Genomic DNA, 21,665 nt, shown 5'->3' on the forward strand with positions numbered 1-21,665 from the left:
TCAAAAGAGAAATACCCCCCATTGGCTGAAAAAACAACAAATTTACAGCCATAACATAACAAAACATCCATATATTGGACTCTGTTTGTCTGATGTTGTGGTGTGTGTTTTGTCTTTTTAGAAACAGAATTTCCATATAGTATGGTGCCATCCTAATTTTCAATTGAAAACCTTGGCAACAGTCCTGTAATGTAGGGTTTCTGGGTATTGAGCAAGGCTCTAATCAAGTGTCTTCAATTTAGCATGGTTTCAGTTTGAATAGTCAATGCATGTACAGAGAACTGAGCATGCCAAAAAGGTATTTTTAAATTAAAAAATGAAATTGAATTTGACACTTTGCGGACAGGAAAATTGTCAGCAGTCAAAAATCAAAAGCTCTTGTAAATCTTTTAAAACTGTCACTCTGCTGTCTGAGGTATACAACATAATATACATTTTAGGGTAATTCATGTGATCATAATAGGAAAAACAAACGTGCTTTGTGTTCAACCCAATGATTTTAAGTGACCATAAAATGACAGCCAGTTTGAGAAACTGCGGTGCATGGTTATGACATCATTTCCACCGTTTTTCAGAAGTTGTTCAGAAGTATAAAGTAGAGTCAGGAGGTTTGGAACAAAATTTTATGGAAAGATGAGACGCAGAGAGACCTGTACGAAAGTGATGGAAAGTTTAAAGTGTGGAGAAAGTGAACTGCAGGAGCTCCAAAGGGCACCACGTCATCTGTGACACATGGCTGGAACTGAACACCCATGCCACCTCTGGAATTGTCTCACTTGTCTTTATCAATTATGTTACTAACAGTGACACTTTATGTACAGAAGCCAACATTTTCAATGGTGGAGTTTTTTTTGCATACTTGCACTCAAGCCATTCCCTGATTTTATGAGAAATGAATGTCATACAGTATGAGAGGCAGTGCAGACAAATTAAAGAAAAAGATACAATATGTGGTCACAAATGTTTTGACATCTCTTGAAAGATCTATTGCTGGTATCTTTGTAGATGTTGTGACTGGGCTTTTAAGTTTCAGATGAGGCATTTGTTTTTCAGAATAAACTGAATTCCCAACATGCCTGGATATCTTAAGGCCTGTCTGGCTCCCCATATAGACGAGATAGCTGTTGTGAAAAATGTTTTTCCACACAGCACAAGTAGTACTGCCATGATATTTTTATTTATTCTCTCATAGTTGATGCTCGCAGTAGTGCATTTCACCTTGCAGTTTCAGAACACGATTCTAGGTGTCTTGGTTTCCAAGGCATTAGAAAAAGAGGAGCTGTGCTCGATTTTGCTCCAGTATAACTACAATAAATTCTACTGGCTTGTCTGCACAGCTGATTAACATGTGTTGCCCCTGTGGCCAGTGCTCAGTAGATATTCTAGATGCTGGAGTTGTTTACAATTGTTAAGAACATAAGTATGGTTTCTAATGAGGGGAAACCATTTGGACCATGTAGCCTGTTTAGTTGATCCAAGGATCTTGTCCAGCTGCGTCTTGAATGTAGCCAGGCTATCATCTTCGACAACATGGCTAAAAAGGTTAGCTTTTTGCTCATGTGATTCCAATTTTAGATCAGTATTGCTGCCTGTGTTCCTTCACAAGGCATGAATTCCTGAAGTAGCCTGTTGATCTGACTGGGAAAATCAAGGTGCAGTGCTTATTTGCCTAGAAAATAATTTTTACACCTATTAGGACAGTACATTATGTGTCTTGTTTACTGAACAAGTACATAATTGGGGAACTATATGCTTTTAATCAACCCTATTATATTGGGAAGTTCCCTGGTTTTGTACCATTATGCATTTTTTTGAGGATTTTGTTTTATTTTCTGTTTAGAGGCAGCAGCACTACTTAGCACAGCAGATTCAACTCTCTGGAAAGATTGCAGCCACCTTTCTATATTATTCCATTGATATTGTTTCAACAATTGGGTGGTTATTCCACAGCTTGTAAATTACAGCTGCCGTCGTGCAGGCAGTCCCAGCCCTAGCTTTCCTGCCCTGCCTTCAACAACCTTTGCAGGGGAGAGAAGATAGCTAGGACTCCATACCCACCCTGTGATAAAGATGAGCCTGATCTTTTGACACATAAGCGGGTTCCCTGGAGTCTCCTGGAGTCCTTAGAGTCCAAGTCCTTAAGTCCGACCTGCCAATCACAGCATTCTGTCTTAGCAGGCCCTGTGTAGGGTGAGTGAGGCCTGCTCGGGCTGTGCAGGGTTTTGCAGGACAGCAGCTTCCCTCTTCTCTGGTTGTTTCCTGTGGGAAGCCTCTCCAAGCCCTGACCCCGAAGGAAGCCAGTGTGTATGTTTTAATTAGAGGCTTTTCAGAAACAAAAGACTTTCTTTCCTTTTCTCCGTTTCTTTCGGTGGCAGAGGTACAGTAAGTTGTTTTTCTTTAGCGAAACCTCTCCTGCTATGCTTTGAAACACGAAACACCTAAAGCACCTAGTAAATGCTACGAAAACAGTCATAGGGTATGGAGGATGTGGATTATTCTTTTTGAAGTTTTACGTTACAGTTGTTTCCCTGCTTTTCTCTTTTCACCTGTGTGATGTTTATTATACCTCAATCAGCAAATAAGTGGAGATGGAGGTGGATGAGTCTACAGAAATCCTAAAAAGTGAAGGTTGACCTTTATAAACACGTAGCTTTGATTACCTGCAATAATTAGGAGTTTAATTACTAAGGCAGTGACAGTAAATATCATTCATCTTATATGAGAAGACTACTTCAATCATTTGGATTAATTCCTACAAATTGGTAAGGTAGTAGTTATTGTTCTCCTGTATTTCTTGGTTCTTGCCTTCAAAGTCCTGCTGCCAAATGCATGCGCCCAAACACACATACAGAAAAAGAAACAGTGAGTGGTGGATTTCAAATTCAGCAGTTTTATGAACACAAATCTCCAATGTTTTCTGTACTGTATATGAAGCCAGTCAGACTTATTGTGACCTATATACCTGATGGTGAGTTTCAAGGACTGAACAGTGTAAAATGCTGAACTAATGCTGAATGTAGCAGATGTTTATACCTGGCAAGGAAAGTACTATTTGTGTGGGGTAGGAGTACTGACCTAAATGGCTCCTATTATAACTTCAGTTGCATGTTTTTGGTGTCAGCCATGAAACTGCTGTGTTACATAAATACCCCTCCCCTCTTACAACAGATTTCTATAACGTGAGCAGCTGGACCACCTCACCATATTCTCTCTGTACTGTGTAGCGAGGGTTGTAGCAAAAAGTTAATGAATTGTGAGAGAGCTTGTGTACATTGCAATGTTGTGAAGGAGGAAGTGTACAGGATTGAAAACATCTTCTGTGTCCGCACATCACTGAGCAGTGATTGGTTTGTGAACACCTTTGAGTTCTGACTAAGTTGTGAAGTGCTAACCCTAAAAACATCTGGTAATAAAGGTGTATTTTTTCTCTTTTCCTATAGGCTCTTTAAGTAAAATGGCAGGTGATAATGTGTATTTTCAACCATTTTTGTAGAGGTGGGCACTTTCTAAACTTTCAAGAGTTAATGAAATTTTAAGGATTTTTTACTAGAAAATAAAGTAAATCATGCCCTTAGTATAAAGTTCATTGAAGCTTCATACTTACTGTACCAACAAATTAAGATCGTGAGAAAGGACATACTACAGTACGTATATTATGAAACATCTTGATTATCAGACAGGAAACTCTGATGCAAATATTATCATATTAACATTTGTGGATACACATTTCATCACCTCACTCAAGCTGAACGCGGAAAGCAGAGAGTGATTTTTAGCTTAGAGATCATGTTTAGAGATTTTTCCTTGAAAAGGGAAGTGCTTTGATAAAATATAATATGAAAGACAGAAGTTCTTTAAAGTTATGTCTGTGCTTTACTTGTTTTTTTTTTTTTGGTCTACCACATTAAAAAAGTGCATCCCCTTAAGAGCTAAAGAACGGGAAAACAAGTGAAAATCGGGGAAACTGACTGATGATATCTGGCAAATTTGAGAGGCAGAGACAGCTGCACCCAATCTCTTTACAGTACATCTTAATTGAAAATAATTCAATTTCATAAAAAATGAGAATGTTCCCATATGAAGGAAATGTTTGAGGTCTAGAGTGGCTCCTGGTTTTGATGCTGTAGAGCAGGGGTGGGGAACGTCCGGCCAGCGGGCCGTATAAGGCCCGCGAAATCATTTGGTCTGGCCCTGCCAAGGCAACCGCAGGCGTAGAGATGGGCGATAATTATCGCGATATAATTTTCCTCGATATAATTTTAACAAAAGTTCGATATATATGTTTCTGTTTGCATGTTTGCGCATGCTCACAAAATACTGCACGAGTGCGCGTAACGTGTTGCAGACCGGGCAGCTAACAGATTTGTTTAATGTTTTTGCTGTTTGGCAAGTGTTGTGTTCTTAAAATAAAGAGTTGTTTAATTGACCAATTAACTGTCTGGTTTTTCAACTTTCACTCAGGAGAAAAAATCTGCCTTTAAACTTGAAAGAAATAATGATTTGACATTTATCGTGATAATTATCGATATCGACTAATATGAAAAATTTTATCGTGATATCGTGATAACATGACGGGACAGACACGCATGCTTCCCGTCAGCTGTCCACGGCCCGTCTGCCTGTATTGCGGTGACTCGGAGGACAGTCAGTGCCAGGCAGGCTGGGAGTGTACACGTTGTGAAAGTGTTAACACACTGTGTTTTACGAACTGCGGGATGAAGTCAAGCAGTTCATGGAGATGAAGGGAAAACCTGTCGGGGAACTCAATGATAGCAAGTGGCTGTTTGATCGACTGCGCTCCAGACTGACCGACGCAAACCTGGAAAAGCAGTTGCAAGTAGCAACATCATCAATACCAGCTAACATCACACGCCTCACCAAAGAGAAGCAGTTCTAGCCATCACATTAGGGGTGAGTTAATTAAATGTTTGACCAAATATAGCAGGCTAATTTTAAATTGATAATATTGTATGGCCTGCGAATGATGTTATAAATATCCAAATGGCCCTTGGCAGAAAAAAGGTTCCCCACCCCTGCTGTAGAGGATAATGCTATTGATCAGCATTTCAGGATGCAAATGCACTGTGAGCAGGGGGGCGTCTCTTTGACATGCGGACAGTGTCAGCCCCTCCAGACAGTGGTGGCAGGGATCGGGATAGCTTGTCTCTACGGTGACAGGAACTTTCCCTTTGCCAATGGCTGGTGCAGCAGTGGTATATCAACTCCTTCTCCAACAGCTTGCAGTGTTGGACACCAAGGGAGTGTACATCACACAGGGACTGTGCACCAGATGTAGGGAAGTGAGTCACGGAGACAGACTCTTACTCACACTGCCCATACTGACCATCCTTAATTAGGCCCATGTTTGCGCAGGAAGTTCTAAAACCTCTTGGTGTGCGAATGGCCTGCTTTGATTTTGTTTTTTCTTCCAGCAAGTTTCACTCTTCAAACTTCTACTCATTCTGAGCCAATAAATAGGTGCCAACTCCAAAGGAGTTATGCTGGAGAGGTCTTAAGGCAAATAACGGTATCTTTGCAGTTGCAAGGTCAAAGCTAGGAACTTGTTTGTTACTGTAATTATAATCTATATTGACTGCTGTATGTTTGAGGTCATGTTTTTGACCACTGTGCATCCCTTTTCTTTGAAATCATTGTTTTAATTTGAAACATTGACAGCTTGTTTACATGACCATTATTTTTACTTACTATTCACCTGACCTCTTTGATGCTTGTAGGAACCAGGAAATATCAAAAATACATTGCTGTACAAAAGACTGAAACATTCCAGTTTTTTATGTTTTGACTCAGTTTTTCCTTTTTTATCCGTTTACTGAAAGTTTAGCCATTTTGTTTTAAATGAACAGATAATCCTAGAAGATCTGTATTTTTGTAGAGCAAAATGATAATAAATCTATATTCTTTTTCATGAAAACCATGCTGAGCACCTTCTTTAACATTGTCTTAAGATCTAGACTAAATTTCGTGCCTGGAAGTTGTTTATCAGTTGCTTAAAGTTCAGTTCATCTACATATTGTATGATGTTCTGAAACTGGAGACTGGGAGGAGGTCAAATTGTAGTCTTGCACTTCTGCTCTCTTACATGTAAATACTCACATTCAATCCATATGTTAGATATCAAAATCTAAAAATCAGTGTTCCAGTCTCTCGCACTTCACGTTGCTAGACCTGAGCTGTGTCGTGGTACCTCCTCCAAGCCAGGACGAAGAGTCGCTTTCCCGCCTCTTCTCTTTGAATGCATCTTCTTCCACTCAGTTCTAGAAAACTTAAGCAAGCGGTGATTTACTACCAGTAAGTGTCCAGCTTCCGGATCAGTACAGTTCAACTCAGGCTACTCTTTCAGGTTCATTCCATTCTGCCCCTTACCGTAGAATTCCTATGTGGTATTCAGACGCTGTACTGCCACCTGTTCGCATTCCATCGTCTGCATCCTTCATGCCTTTTATTCACTTCATCCTCCCATTGGTGTTCCTCGGAAACATTGCATATCCCAAACCATTCAATCAGACGGAAGTTCACGCTTGCAGCATCAGTACTTCTCATTTACTCCACGCATTTGACGATCGGTTCCTGCGAAACTTTACATCCAAACCCGACTCGCTTAAACAAAGCTCATGTTCCAGTAGCTCTGTGTTTAAAGACATCTGAGTTTTGGGGATCCTTCTGGGGGATGTGACAGCTCTGACCTTCGGCCAGGGCTGTCGTTTTCTCAGCCAGTCTAGCTAATGCCAAACAATAAAGTATTTGTCGTTAGTTACAGCTTATATTATATATGATATTTATATTAATTTGCTGGTTTGTCTAAATTAGAATTTACCGTACTACTGAAACCTGTTTTAGTTTCTGTAATAACAGATTTGAATACAATCCTGGAATAGTATTTTTTTACTTTTGTGTACTGTTGGGCATTTAAAACAGCTTTGGGAACAGCATGTTTCTCTTGGTTATACAGTGCATTTATGTTTCATTTAGGTTCTGCAGCATTTATTTTTCCTCTTTTCTTCAGAATGGAGGAAAGATAAAATTGGGGCCTACACTGGGAGAGCTTCTGTTGAAAATTCTAAGCTCTTTTTAAGTTGCATTCCACATTATCCTGAAAATTAAGCAAGCAACTGTACATTTCTCCCCGTTTCCTCCACACAGTCTGAAGAATACAATCTGCTAGTTCGTGTTCACCTGAACCCTAAAACATCAGCCCTCTGCTCTAAATGAAACCATAATGGGCTGAATGGCTTTAGCTGCAATTGTTGCGGTTACCATAGCAACACTTTAGGTACAGAGAAGAGATTGGGGAGGGAGACTGTGATGGGGGAAAAATGATTAGAAAAAGTAACTACTTTGTGACAAGTAATCTTCATCCTGAGGGTTTCATCATTGATTGCATGGTTGTCTATCAGATTTCCCACTTTATGCCATTATCTTAATTTGCTCATTTGCTATTAAGTGATACTAGAAGCAATGTAGAGCCTACACTGTATTCACCACAGTACCGCACATAGTATAAAATGTAAAAATGAAAGCAGTAAACTGAAACTAAAATGGCTTGGATGGATATAGGTTTTCAACAGGTTATTCTACTAGTGTGACAGTTGATGTTTTAATTTATTTTAGTGCTTAGTATAAAGAATTTATAAAGTCTCTTCAATGGCTCAAAAACTGAATAGTGACAAAGTAATATTGTAATACTTCAGGTCCTTTATCTAAGATTCACATACAAATGGAGCAAAAATGCTTTTGAGAACAGATTCAGAAAAGACAAAATAATTCAAAAAGCAAAAGTCTTTGGAATACAGATTCTAAAGTACATACAGTATCGTAGTAATCTATAGTATTTGTATTTCTTAAAGAAATTTCAAATTTGATCATCATCATAAAGCACTGCAAGCTATTGGGTTATAATGGGATCTAGTGTAAAATATATGTGAATTATTTACGGTATGTACATATTCAAATATCAATCTGTTCTAACCGCTTTATCCAATACAGGGTCTCTGGGGAGCTGGAGCCTATCCCCACTAGTATCAGCAGCAATTCTGAATGGTATGCCAGTCTATCTTAGGGTACACATCGACACAAATACACACACAGCATCTGAATATAATTCAAGTAAGACTAATCCAGGAGATAAAGCCAAGCCCCAATAATGCAGCTGCAAAAATGGATGTTATTGACATATGATTATTACCTGGCCCTATGGAACACCATGTGAGCACTAAGAAATGTGATGAGAGTGATCTACAGATTCAAGAAATGTGATAAGAGTGATTTACAAATTCATGTTCTTACGCTGAGTTAAATAACTGGTAGGGGCTGGTGCTTCTCCTCATTTTGAAATGATGTTATGAACTCCATATACAGTAAATACAACTTAATTCAAGCTCACAGATTAGGAGTAGAGGGAGCACGTGTGCTGGCCGCAGTAGACGTAATGGGTCAGATGAGAGACATAGAGAATGGGTATCTTTAACTTGGATTTGAACACAGACAGTAAAAGTTACTGGAAGTTGTGTACAGCATAAATGATATTCAGATTTTAAAGAACAAAATGTCACTTGGTTTTACTATGTAATTTCACTTCTGTGGAAATTAAAGTGTATTTTGTTGTTTTTGGAAAGAGGACTGGTATTTTTGTACAGATTCAGGTCTCATTGTAATGGCAGAAAGTGTTCCATTTGTCAGTCTTGTTTTCACGCGAAATGTGGAGGAACATTATGCGTGAAAGTCAAAAAATTAAAAAGCTGAGAGATCATATTTTTCTTCTGTTGTTGTGGAGGCAATTTGAGGTATGGCGTTGCTATGCGGGTTTGAACGGAAACCCGCACAAGACAGAAATGATTTTTTTTTCTTTTCTTTATCATTTTTGTGTAAGTTTCTCCTTCCTGTCTTCTTCTATTTAATAAAAAAGAACAAAATATTTCCACCACAGCTTTTCGGAGTGACGTGGTGTTCAGTGTTTTTGTGAACCCCAAGGGTGACTTTTTTTCGTTGCGGCTTTTTGATGTTGAAGACTTGGGTGGAACTGTGAGTGGCGGAGAGGGTGGCAGAGGTGAGGCCGGGTGTTCAGCAGGAAGTGAATGATTGAATGCTGTTATGAAAGGGATTGTAGTAACTCATGGTGACCTAATCACACAAAAGTATATAACAACAGCCACACCCTTTCTCATCTACAAGATTTTTTCTTTTAAAAAAAGGGTGGTGCCCCGTAGCTGCCTGTGGGACTTTCTAGTAACCCCAGCAGAGAATCTTTCCTGTCAGTTTAATTGTTTTTGTTCACACTTCTGCGAGTTTCAGCAATTATGTAATGCAATGCACAGACTTCATCTACCCAGACAGTAGTGACGGGGACACAGCTGGTGTGGTGCTGCCACCTTCTTGAGTTAAGAGACCAACGACTGGAGTCTGGGTTTACAGTACTACTGCCTGCTAAGCTTGTGTACCATAAAGGAAAATACTCTGTGATCTCACTCTCCCCCTACTCTTAAAAACATGCATACTTGGTGCTTTGAAATAATCTCTATGGCTTGCTGGGATAGGCTCTTGTTCTCCCGCAACCCTGTACTGATAAAGCATTTAAAAAATGGATAAAATCTGGAGTTTATGATGAGTATTAGAAAATTATTTAAAAAAACAGGATGTGTCTGCTTGTCTAAAGGTTTATTTAGTGGCCCTCACCCTTTGAGCCAGACATGGCACCAGTGTTTTGAGTTTTAGCCTGATCTGATGAGAGCACAGCAAAACAAAAGATTTCAGCCTTTCTGAATGGCAGTTTTATATCAAACACATTTAAAAGTAATCAGGGAGAACATGAAATGGGCATTTTTTTTTGTTTCTGTTTGTTGTTTTACATTTCCCAGACAAACAGGGGGTGAAGATCAGTATCGCGCAGCTCATTTTTCAGGAGGTCCTCACTCTATGGTGCACTGATTGAAATGAGTCAGTCTGTGGTTCCAGTGCAAATTTACACAACCCAGCTGTCTCAAGAGCATTCTGGGATTGGATTTTGGGCTGTGCTGCAACCCCATCTCTTCACTGCATTTTCAATAATTTTATGGCATTTTTATTTAGACAGTTAGCCCAGATTCTTGTTTCGGGGGCTTTAGTAAGGTAGGGGCGTGTTTACAACAGCAGCCTTTATTTGAAAGCCGAAGGTCTGAAATAAGCTGAACCCTCAAATTCCAGTTCAATAGTGAGTTTTGCAAAATCAGCAGAAGCGCCTTATAATGTTTTTTTTTTAATCAGGCCCCTGGTGTTCATTCATTACACAGGCTGCAGCCTGCTGCTGATTATTATGTTTGAGCTGATAGTCTAGTTTAATATCAAGTAGGTTAAGTAATTATTCTCCTTTTCTTGGATTTCAAACCTCAGGTTTAAGTGAATCTGTCAGTAAGATGTCGATACAAGGAATAATACAGTATTGCTGTTCGCAATGGTATATTATACATTAGCAGTATCATTCAGCGTTCACAGAGCCAAAGCGGGACTTTTCAAAGCAGCTGTCTGTCCCCAAACTAAATAAATACGCAGTGGGGTGATTAAAGGCCATCATTAGAGGCCTAGTCTGCTCGAGCACCACTCCCAAGATCATGGTGGGGTGGAGCGGGGGGGGGGGGGGATTAAAGGCCATCGTCGAAACACGGCTTCCAAGATCAAACACTGTTATCGCGTTTGGGAATTGTTTAACCAGATCTCTGCGTGGGCATTGCCCCCTTTGGAGTTCACAAGATCAGGACTCGGCGAGGTTGTGCTAGCCTGTGAGAACTGGAGTAAACAGGAGGTTCATTGTCTCTCCTGGAATATCCTGTGTATGCAGAGATGTTCTTGCCAAGGCATTCCTCAGCCCTTTTTCTGGCCGCAGGAGAAAACCGTGCAGCGTCTGCTACCACACAAGTGTTTGTCTGTACCAGCCCCCCCCCCCCAAAAAAAAACTCTTTCTGAACAAGCATTTTTTTTTCTGCGAGCTCCCCCTCGACAAGCCCGGACTGCCCGCCTGTTGTCTTGGCACCACTCGGCTGCACTGTAGTGGAAAGAAATGAGATGTTTACGCATGTGACTAAGAGCCCGGCATTGTGCAGAGTGAAACGCCTCACAGTCGAAAAGTAGAAGCTTTGCTTCAAAAGAAGGAAAAAAAACCCACAACCACAACGCTACTATGACCGGTTCATCAACACCCCCACACTGTTTCACCCCCCCACCCCCACCCCTCCTCCCATCCCTTCCTCCATTTTTGTCAGACTACTGCCAAGAGGAGTTTCGTCAGCCTGTGTTTGGAAAAAGTTCTGTAGACAAAATATCATTAACAGCAGGGGATTTGTATGTATACATATATTGTGCTTTTATTGTTATTGTTCCGCGACTCCTCAACCTGCCAAATGATTTTTTCCAAATTTTTTATCTAAAAAGTTGTTACTTTTCATTTACAGCCGCCCTGTCCCCCCCACCCCACACTGCTGTCGCTGTGTGTGAAAAACAGTAACAAGTTTCTGTTAAGGAAAATGGGTTTTATTGTTGGCAGTGCACAAAGACAGCTCCGGATCTGTCTAAGTGACCTTAAATACCCTCTCTCTGGTAACTCTCTGGCACTGACTTGGGAACAGTCTCTCTCTGGTGATTGATTTGGAAACACCAGCCACTGGGAGGAGTAGAAGAGTCTACATTTTACAGTTCATGTGAGGGCTAGGGATTTAAGAGTCTTTTAGTTGTTTTATGCCATCGTGCTGGGTGCTTTAAGGTTAATGTGATATGAGCATTTACATGGAAAGTCCATGATGCTTTTAGAGAGAGGTACACACATCCTGTGCCTTAAACATAAGAGGGTAGCTGACAGGTTCTTGTTTAAACTCAAATTTCAGTTTGTTATTATATAATTCACTACAGTTTAACTAACACCTGTGAATTAGCATTCAATAATCCTAGAAGCTACTGTTGCCAAATAACCAAATAACAGGGTAACAAGATTTTTTACACTAATAATTAATGTTTATTAATTGGAATGTAATATTTTTGGTAATGGGAGTGCCAATGTCTGTGGCTATACACAGACAGTATATTTTATGTATTATACACAAACCAATACTTAGATGTGTAAGGTTACACTGGCCTTTAAATACTCAAGCGCTGGTCTTGGGAATTTGTAATGAAACTCTTCTGAAAACTGAATTCTTCAAGCAAGCAAGCAGCTTCTTTACTTTTGTTTGGGCTGAACGTTCAAAGCCTAGGCGCAGTGGTTCACAGAGACCGTAAAATGGCGGCCAGCAGTATAGTTTATATAGCATGGAGAATACTGTATATATGCACAGGTACTGTGCACTGTCATTAGGTTGGGTGTTTTCCAGAGAGGGTCCCTGCCACGTGTGCACCTCTCTGTGCTGGAGTGCCATTTAGCAGTCTTTCAAGCGCCTGAGGCCATTACTCTGCACTCCTGGGATTAGACACAACTGGTAGCATTTAGCTCTATAATGAGGTGTGGTTATACAAGATTAGTACCCAGCTGCTATGAAGAGTACTGCAAGTTAATGTACAGACCCTGTTTTTTTTTTCAGAATTAAAGTGTATTTTGCTTTATACAGCACACGATAAATCTCATTCAGGCCAGCTTTTGCGCAAAGTTTTTAGTTTTTAAGATAACCACTATTATAAATTAAAAGAAAGTGTACATTAGGGTAAGCAAGTATATGCTCCCATATACACAAGAGTAGACAAAAATGTATATGTTTTTTTCCTGTTTCATTTGTGCAGTATATGAATATGTTAAATGCTGTCTTTGCCTTTCTATTTCCAGAACTCAACATGCAAGAAAGGTTTTGTCTCATTATTAAAGAGATAATATCGGGTCCAGAGGGGGTGTTGGCTAATTTGAATTGCTAATATGTACTGATGTACTTGAGAAATGTAATGCTTAGGTCTGATAGATTTAATAAAATCTTTTAAGCTTGGGTATCAAGCAATTATAGAAAATGTGAACAAAAGTATACAACAGTGAGTCACTGTAAATTTTCAGTATAAATCATGAAATTATCAAAAAGAAAATACTGCAGAGTTTGTATAGGGTATAATATTGCTGTGTATTGACAAAGACATGACAGTTTTGAAGCATATTCCTGATCAGCCTCTGGACAGACTCCTGTGGGATGTTCTCCCACTTTTTATGTGCAGCTCCAGGCAGCTGGCTATGGTTGCCTTTTGTCAGTGGCAATAGTGAGTTACTGTCTTGAATGTTTCAGTTGAACACAGGACAGAATGTAAATTTGGTCACAGCAAGATCTTGACAACCTTTCTTGAAGTCTTGCCATTGCAGTCTTAGCACTATGTGGTCTTACACTGTCCACCACTTTGATACCTATGGAGTAGATTTCAGAACCAGAAAAACTGTCAATTCAAGGGCTTTGGCAATGTATCAATGAGCAGTAAGGTTGCCTCAGTCTGCACCTAAGGCATTCTTGCGTTGAAGTACTGTAGGCTAACATTGTCTTCTGTTAGGTTTGTCAAGGGCAAAACCTCCTCTACTATCTCTACTGTCACCTCAGATGTTCTCTGGCCTTCGATTAGAGGTGGAGATCTTGTGTCTTGGCTGTTAGCATGCTTTCTTTTAAAAGGCCACAGATCACCATGTAGATGGCTTTCACAGAGGTGGCAAGCCACAGTCAGTCAGCTGGGTAATTGTTTTTATGGAGTTTGTGAAATGTATAAGTCCTGGGCTGGTATGGTGACCATCTTGTCTCCCACAGGTCTCTCACAAAACCAGTGTTCTCTGGACTAGTCTACTGATTGTGAATAATGGTGTTTTGTACAGATTCTTACATAAATCAGTTTGGCAGTTATTCATATAATCATTAAAGATATCAAATGAACATTTCCTCACAAATATACTGTAGATGCACGTAGCTGCCCAATGAGATGTAAAACATAAGACTGTTACATCATTGTATGTTAACCTCTATCAGGAAACCCATTTTCTTTTGTCTACAGTACCATACAGGACCCTGCATTGTTAACAGGTTGCTCAGAGAAACCTGTTGATACAGCACCAAAACCAAAATGGAGCCATGCAAAAGCGCAAAGGTCTGGTAGTTTAGGCTTGTGCATAGCATGAAAGGCTGCTCTTTTATGACACTCACGCAGCATTTCAGCTGTGGAAAGTGGTTCACCGTGTCTCTTCTTGTGTGTTTTCAGAACTCCATCCGACACAACCTCTCACTGCATAGCCGCTTCGTCCGCGTGCAGAACGAGGGGACTGGAAAGAGCTCCTGGTGGATGCTGAACCCAGAAGGGGGCAAGAGTGGCAAGTCTCCCCGCCGCCGAGCCGCATCCATGGACAACAACAGCAAGTTTGCTAAGAGCCGCGGACGAGCTGCCAAAAAAAAGGTATAATGCCATACAGACCTGCATGGAATGTTTGCTCGATCATTTGGATGTTGTTTTCTTTAAGGTGTTTTAAGTGACACTTGGGCAGCTCACACTTAAAATTGCAGGAATGTAATTATTAGAGCGAAGCATTCTGGGGCAGTGGTTAGCATTGTAACTTTACAGGAATGTGGCCTTGGGTTCAGTTCCTGGTGTGCTATGTGTATCATTGTCCTCATGGGTTTCTGGGTGCTCCAGTTTCCTCCCACAGTCCAAAGACATACTGGTAGGTTAATTGGCTTCTAGGAAATTTGGCTCCGGTGTGAGTGTTTGTGTTTCTGTCGGTGTATGCCCTGTGATGGACTGGCATCCCGTCCAGGTTGTATCTTGCCTTATGTCAGTTTCTTGCCAGGATAGGCTCTGGCTCCCCTGCGACCCTAGATAAAGCATTTAGAAAATTGGTAGAGGGGTATACTTGCTCATAGTTAAAAATCCTTATGGTACTTCACTTCTTTGAAACAATCTGATGTCTTGTACTGTAGGTAAATAATTAAATAAGAGCCTCAGAGTCTGTCCTTTTTAATGCTTTTCAGATCACTGCACCCAAATAATCAGTCGCTTTGTAGATTTGCAGTATACGGTATATCTGTTTGAAAACAGGGGCCACCTTGCTGCATTGTGAAGGAAGACAGCTATGCACTTTAGTTGGATATGGTGTAGTTGCATTACGACACATATTCAGCCAGAACTTTACTGTACTTGAGCTGAGTGTGTTTCAGAAAGGATGCCTATACTGCCCATGCACAAGATAACGAACAGATGCTATGTGGTATCTTTCCTTTCTTACATACTTATATTTTATTCTAGATGGCTCATCAAAGTGGGCAGGATGGAGGAGCAGACAGCCCCAACTCCCAGTACTCCAAGTGGCCTGGAAGTCCCAACTCCCACAGCAATGACGACTTTGATGCGTGGACGACCTTCCGTCCACGTACCAGCTCCAACGCCAGCACCATCAGCGGGCGCCTTTCCCCCTTCATGCCTGAGCAGGATGACTTGAGCGAGCCTGACGTGCACATGGTCTATCCCAACACTTCGAGCAAGATGACGGCCACCTTGCCCAGCCTCTCTGAGATGACCGGCTCCATCAGCCACCACAGCTCCGAGAACGTCATGGAAAACCTGCTGGACAACCTCAATCTCCTCTCTCCCAAGAACCCCCAGGTGGCTGCCAGCAGCTCATCCCAATCCTCCCCTTCATCCATGATGCAGCCTAGTCCTGGCTATCCCTCTTACAGCTCCCCCAGCACCGTTAACTTGGGCTCCCAGGCCCAGCAGGACTACCGCAAGTGCCTGTACGGACAGGCTGGGATGAACGCTCTGTCTCCCATGCCTATGCAAACCCTCCCGGAAAGCAAGCCAGCTTTTGGACCTTCAATGGGGCAGTACAGCTGCCATACCGGACTCCTCAAAGAGTTGCTCACTTCAGACCCGGACTCTCATGCTGACATCATGCCTTCGGTGGACACTGTGGTGTCCCAATCTAGTGGCAGACCTCCCAACGTTATGATGCCAACCAACTCAGTGATGTCAACCTACAGCGGGGGACAGCCTACTCACGGAAAGATGATGAGCCCAAGTGGTGCCCATACGCATGCACATACACACCCACATGCTGTGCATAGCCAGTCTCCGGCGGCCATGAATGGTCGACCATTAACCCACCCCATGACCACCATGAGCCACAGCGTGGGCCTAAGCCGCCTCTCCACTGTAAAGACACCCCTGCAGTTGCCTCTGGGTCAGTCCCTGCACATGAATCCCCTGCCCCCCTACTGTACAGTCAACAGCAGCAACGGCTATGGCCGTATGGTGATCCCCTCTGCCCACCAGGAGAAGCTGCCGAGTGACCTGGATGACATGTCCATTGAGCGCTTCGAGTGCGACATGGAATCCATCCTTCATGACACGCTGATGGACGGGGACTCATTAGACTTTAATTTTGACCCCATGGTGCCCACACAGGGCTTTCCTCATGGCGTTAAGACTACCACCCACAGCTGGGTATCAGGCTAAAGCCGGGTAAGTTAGACTTCAAATCATACATATCCCTAATGTCTGGACATTCTTCCATTGAGAAAGTGTTTAAAGCTTCTGTGCAATGTGGAATTGTGAAAAAAAAATGGTTCTGGATCTGCACAAATAAAAATAGATGTTGATTGCTTGCACAGCACATTATCCTGTAATACCTCCTCTCCTGCAGGGCCAGTAGTGAAATTTGGTCACTTTTATTGCTAGAAAACAGAAAACAACAAAGCTTTCACAAATGTGTCATCAGTACAAGTTCAGAAATGAGACACAATAGCAGACAGCTGTGGACTAGTTTAACTGTAGAAAAGAAGTGGAATATTTGGAGTTTATTCATGACTTCAAATTCATTAAATGTGTCTCCAGTGTCATCGTATAAACAGGGACATATTTTTATATATGCATTTATGCGGATGACAACTGCAGTTACATTGTACACAGGGCCATTAGCTTAATAAGAAAAACTGTTTTGACATAGATGGACTGAGTGCTTCAAAGCAAACAGAAATACCAGCTAATGAGTTTCTGTGTGCTGTTTTTAAGTAAGACAGCTTCCCTGATACACATGTTGATGCCTTCACTGTAAATTTCCTTTAAAGTATACTTGGCAAAAACCTACTTCTATTCACAGTTACTGACATTGTTTTTTGTTTTTGTACAGGTTATATCAAAATATCACCTCAGACTGGACTGGACCTACATCAGGAAAATGGAAAAAGCAATCCAAAGAGTCCATCATCCCTCATTTTTTCTTGATTGATTTTAAAAAGACGCTTTTTTTCACTCTTCTCACTAGACTTGGCAGTGAGGGACTTTTTCCTGTACAGGATGTTTGCCCAGTGTGTGCAGGTTATATGCTGCTCCAGATAAGGACTCTGCCATTGGAAGTTATATAGCAACCAAGTGCCAAACTCACTACATAATGTTAGAGTTCAGTTTATTTACATTATGTTGTTTTTCACAGTCAGAAATGAGCGATACTTGCTCTCCTTATGTGCCTGTTAGTTCTGGGTTCAAGCTATGACAGCATTGCATACAAACAGAAAAAAAGCAAAATATTTTTTAATGAAGCCTACAATCGCAAGCCAACAGTCTTGGTCCCATTTTATTCTGTTTCTTTGTAATGTGTTTTTTCCCCTCCGTGAGTCAACATTGAAGGTATCATTAACAGTGACACGGAAATGTCTTAATCTATTTATACAGTACAATACATACAGGCAAAATGTGCTATTATCAGGACTGTTGGGAAAAATATCTTTTTATGGATTAGCCTTTGAGAAAGCATCACATGTAAATATGTAGGCCTATTTTAGAAGTGAGGCCTGAAATATATTTGAGTCTATAGTGACTCCTGGATAGGTTTTCCCATCACCATTTTTCTTGAAACCATTTAGTTGTATTGCATTAGAGTGTATTTTATTTTGTTGTTATTTGAATTTCATGTACAGTAAGTTTACAGAATCACAGTGAAAATCAGGGCAGCAGTCATGTTTCAGACATCGTTAACTGGATCTGAACCAATATTTGTTTTTACATGTGTAATTGGTTTGTACACTTGAGGGTGCTTCTCAATGAGGCTGTTAAATAGCTTCTTTTTTCTGTAAATACATATAATGGAAGATATCAGAAAACTAATTCCATTTCTTTCTTTTGCTTCTCTTTTTTAGTATTGATGCGTAACTTGCACCAAAGGTTGTGTAGTTTTTACGTTTGCGTTTCTAAGCAATTTTTCTTGTCAAACAGCTTCGAAATTCTGAAAAGAGGGGGAGGGGGGATTGAGGTTTAGGTATTGTTGACTTTCAAAAGAGAAGTTGTACCAGTATGTCTAAAGAATTAGGCTGGTGGATCATGGAGAAGTAAGATTTTTATTAAGGTGTCCTTTTTTTTCTTCTGCTGCTGCGAGCTTTGTGGCTCTGTTGTTCTGTCTCCCATCGTCTCCCATTTTTGAAGTATGGAGAGACATATTGCTCAAGCCTGCTTTTACAAAAGCCTATGTTTAGCCAAACTTGGACGGCAAAATTCAAAATGCACCTCAGCTCTGCTGGCCATGTGCCACCCTTAGAAACTAAGGGCAACTGAGAGTCCCCTGATGTCATTGCTTGTCTACGTCCCCTTGTGAGGCAGTGAACCTGGTCAATACAGTACCTGTCTCTGAGCTGCTGAATCTTAGAGGCCATAAGGCCGACCTCCATCTCACTCATTATTCAGTTGCAGTGGTTCTGTTAGGATGAGACATTCTCCAATCCAAATCCCATGGTTGGTACCCCGGAACTTAGAGCTTTTTCTCTTTGCCTTTTATAAAAAACAGCAAGCATTCTTCCCCTGTAAAATGTCAGCTTACACTTCTTACAGGCAGTGGTGGGAAAATTGCCACCAAAGTGTTGCTGTGCTGCAGCACTTTCTCCAGTTTACCTCCCTGTGCATTTTCTTCTGTCAAAATACTTCTGTGACTCTGCACTTTCTTTACCTGTTTCATACACAAATCTCTGGAAGCTGAAGGGAATACATCACTACCCTCCCCTCTCCCCCTCACTGAACCTGTACTTTTCCAGTTTCTCCAGTGCTGCATCATGGGTATCGGGAGCTTCTGTACATTTAGCAGTATCAAGTGAGGCAGGAGTAATACGAAATGCTGACAAACAGATGCTGTAAATGGACTTTAAAATTTGACTCATGCGTTAAATAGATACTTTGCTTATTTTAAGCCCTGTTAAGTACCAGGAAGTGTTACATATCTTTATAGTGGCTTGTATACTGCATTTTTACTTGTTCTTTTTTTAAAGAACTCATAATGTTTATTGCTAAATATACATTTATATATAACATGTAGTTCATATGAAGAGCTAGAAAATGTATCCGATAATGAATAAAAAATATGTACATCAATGTTTTGTTTTATCATTCCCATTTTATCATGATCTCAAGTGATTATATCGACCCAAAACACGTGATCTATTATGTTATCCTTTTTTACCGCAGCAAATCAGAGAACGTTTAATAAAAACAGCAATAAGAATGGGGTGGTGTGTCTAGGTTTTGGGTGGATACATCATTCATACCTGAATGATTGTTCCGTTGTGTTAAAACACAATGTGGAGAGGGTGCACCCAGTTTTTCTCCTTTTTTATTTCTGTACTTTTAAGTGCAGGTACATTTGACATTGACGAAGCTGAGAGAAGGTGTTATTAAGAATCATGACGTGGAGACAATGGTCCAAAAGCTGTTTCTCAACTTGAAGCAGCTAAATTATACATTGAGGAGGATTAGTATGACTGTTGGTTTTAATACTCATTTGCTGTGTTTTTAATACCTCTCAGTATGTTTTGCAGATGTTCCCATAATGATTGCTTTCTCTTCATTACCAAGACTATCCTGAATTAGATTCCACCTCAGTCTGAAGCCTGCCTTTTTTTTCATTGTAGTATGGTTTCCCTCTCTGAGGATGTAATACTTGGCACCCGATTTGTAGGTCAAAAGATCTCAGTGTCTCATGTACACTGTGTAACAGCAAGTGTAACACTGTATCACCTATTCCCCTGTTCAAACTTTGTTTAAAACTGTTCAAAATTGTTTAAAAATCTCCAGACTGGAAGTCTTTAGCCTTAAAGGTCAAGGGACATAGTCCTGGAGATTGTATGGATCTATTCAGATTAGCACAGCTTTAGAATTACAGTAAGTGTTGAACTGGTGTGTTCCCATATGTTGTAAACTTATTAAGAGGTGACGTATTGTAGAATGAAAAACAATATTTAAGATAGGAGTTGTGAATCCCCCGTCCTCGTCAGTGTCAGATTACACAGCACTTCAGGATTGATGCAATCAATTGCAAATTTCAAATCCTCTTCCTTACATCAACAGGTGAAAAAGAAGTCAATTCCTTCATCAATTCCCAAATGTTCCAATGCAGCAAGGTGTACAGTAACAAAAAAGGGGAGAACTCTGCAACATTCACTTGAGAATCTTACGTACCTGTACATAAATGCACATACTTATCAGTTCATTTAAAAATTGAAGATCTCCATAGACATTATAGGTCCTTTATGTAAATGGTAAAGGAATAATTCTACAGTTTAAAAAACTTGTAAATGATTGCTTTGTGAAATGTGCTAATGATCTCACCTATGCATTCTTGTACTTTAATTCTTTTTTTTTTGTTTGTACTTATGAGAAAGATCTTATATTGTATTATAGAGCTGTTGAGATATTTTATGTCACAGATGTATTTGTTTCAGATAGCTATATAAGAAAAAAATGAAGTATATTTAGGTATTAGGACAATGATTTAAGTGCTCTGCTTTTTTTGGTAAACTGACACTGTTATTCTTATATGTAGCGGAAATTTATAAGAAAACTTTAAAACGCAGAAAAAAAGTTTCACGCTAATAACGCAAAAGGAGATGGTTTAGTGGTATGCTGGACAATCTGGCCAGAGGGTAAATATTTGGACCAATTTTTATAGAGAAAAAATGCACTTCGTTATCTCTAGGTTCTATAATCAGTGCTCCTTGCTGATTAAAGAAAAGTTACGTATTATTTTAAAACTGTTACATTTCTTAACTTAAGTACAGTAACTGATTTTAATTTTAAGATGTGATTTGCAATCAAGAAAAAAACTAACTGTGCAATGTGTTGGTTTATATAAAAAGACATAAAAGAAACATTAAAAGTGTGAGTATCCCTTTGTTTGCGGGATGCTTTTTGAGACACATTTTTTTTTGGGCTGGAACTGGCATGTAAATAGTACTTGGCTGTCCTAATCTAGGCTGGTTGATATTGAGCAAAATGTCTTCAAAAGATGTCACTGCTTCACTAACAATGACTGAAAAATCTGAAAAACACCTTTGTGCTTTCTTGAATGCTTCTCAGAAAGCAAGTGCCTGATGATATTGTAGTATAAACCTGAAAATGGAGAACAATCTTTACAGTCAATGTATGAAGCCATACATGTACATAAATTATGTTACACAAAAAACTGCCTCTGGTGTTTGTCTTCTTTCCTTGTCCACGGTTAGCTTTGTGTCCATGTCCCAGTTCTGGTCATGTAAGCCCTACAGAGCCTTATTGAACAAACTCAGGTATTGGCTGGCAAGGCCATTAATGAGTGATCATGAAAACCTCCATAATGCTTTAGCGGTGTTTCAATCAATACAGTATACCCATTTATTTCAGAACCACCAGTTGTGTCTTCACATCTCAGCTCAAGGCAATGAAATCAGTAC

At 40.3% G+C, this 21,665-nt stretch overlaps 1 protein-coding gene across 1 annotated transcript in view; it reads left to right on the forward strand.

Moving 5' to 3' along the window:
* LOC148830673 (forkhead box protein O1-A-like) overlaps positions 1-21,419 on the forward strand; it is a 65,534-nt gene extending 44,115 nt beyond the window's left edge. The window contains exons 2-4 of the mRNA XM_088920460.1: positions 14,188-14,379; positions 15,226-16,440; positions 17,108-21,419. Of these exons, the coding sequence (XP_088776586.1) occupies positions 14,188-14,379; positions 15,226-16,434 (1,401 nt within the window). The 3' untranslated portion in view covers positions 16,435-16,440; positions 17,108-21,419. The remainder of the gene's footprint in view (positions 1-14,187; positions 14,380-15,225; positions 16,441-17,107) is intronic.
* Positions 21,420-21,665: the final 246 nt, after the last annotated feature.

Source organism: Atractosteus spatula, chromosome 7, assembly GCF_055471065.1.
Source record: "Atractosteus spatula isolate fAtrSpa1 chromosome 7, fAtrSpa1.hap1, whole genome shotgun sequence".
Lineage (NCBI taxonomy): Eukaryota > Metazoa > Chordata > Actinopteri > Semionotiformes > Lepisosteidae > Atractosteus > Atractosteus spatula.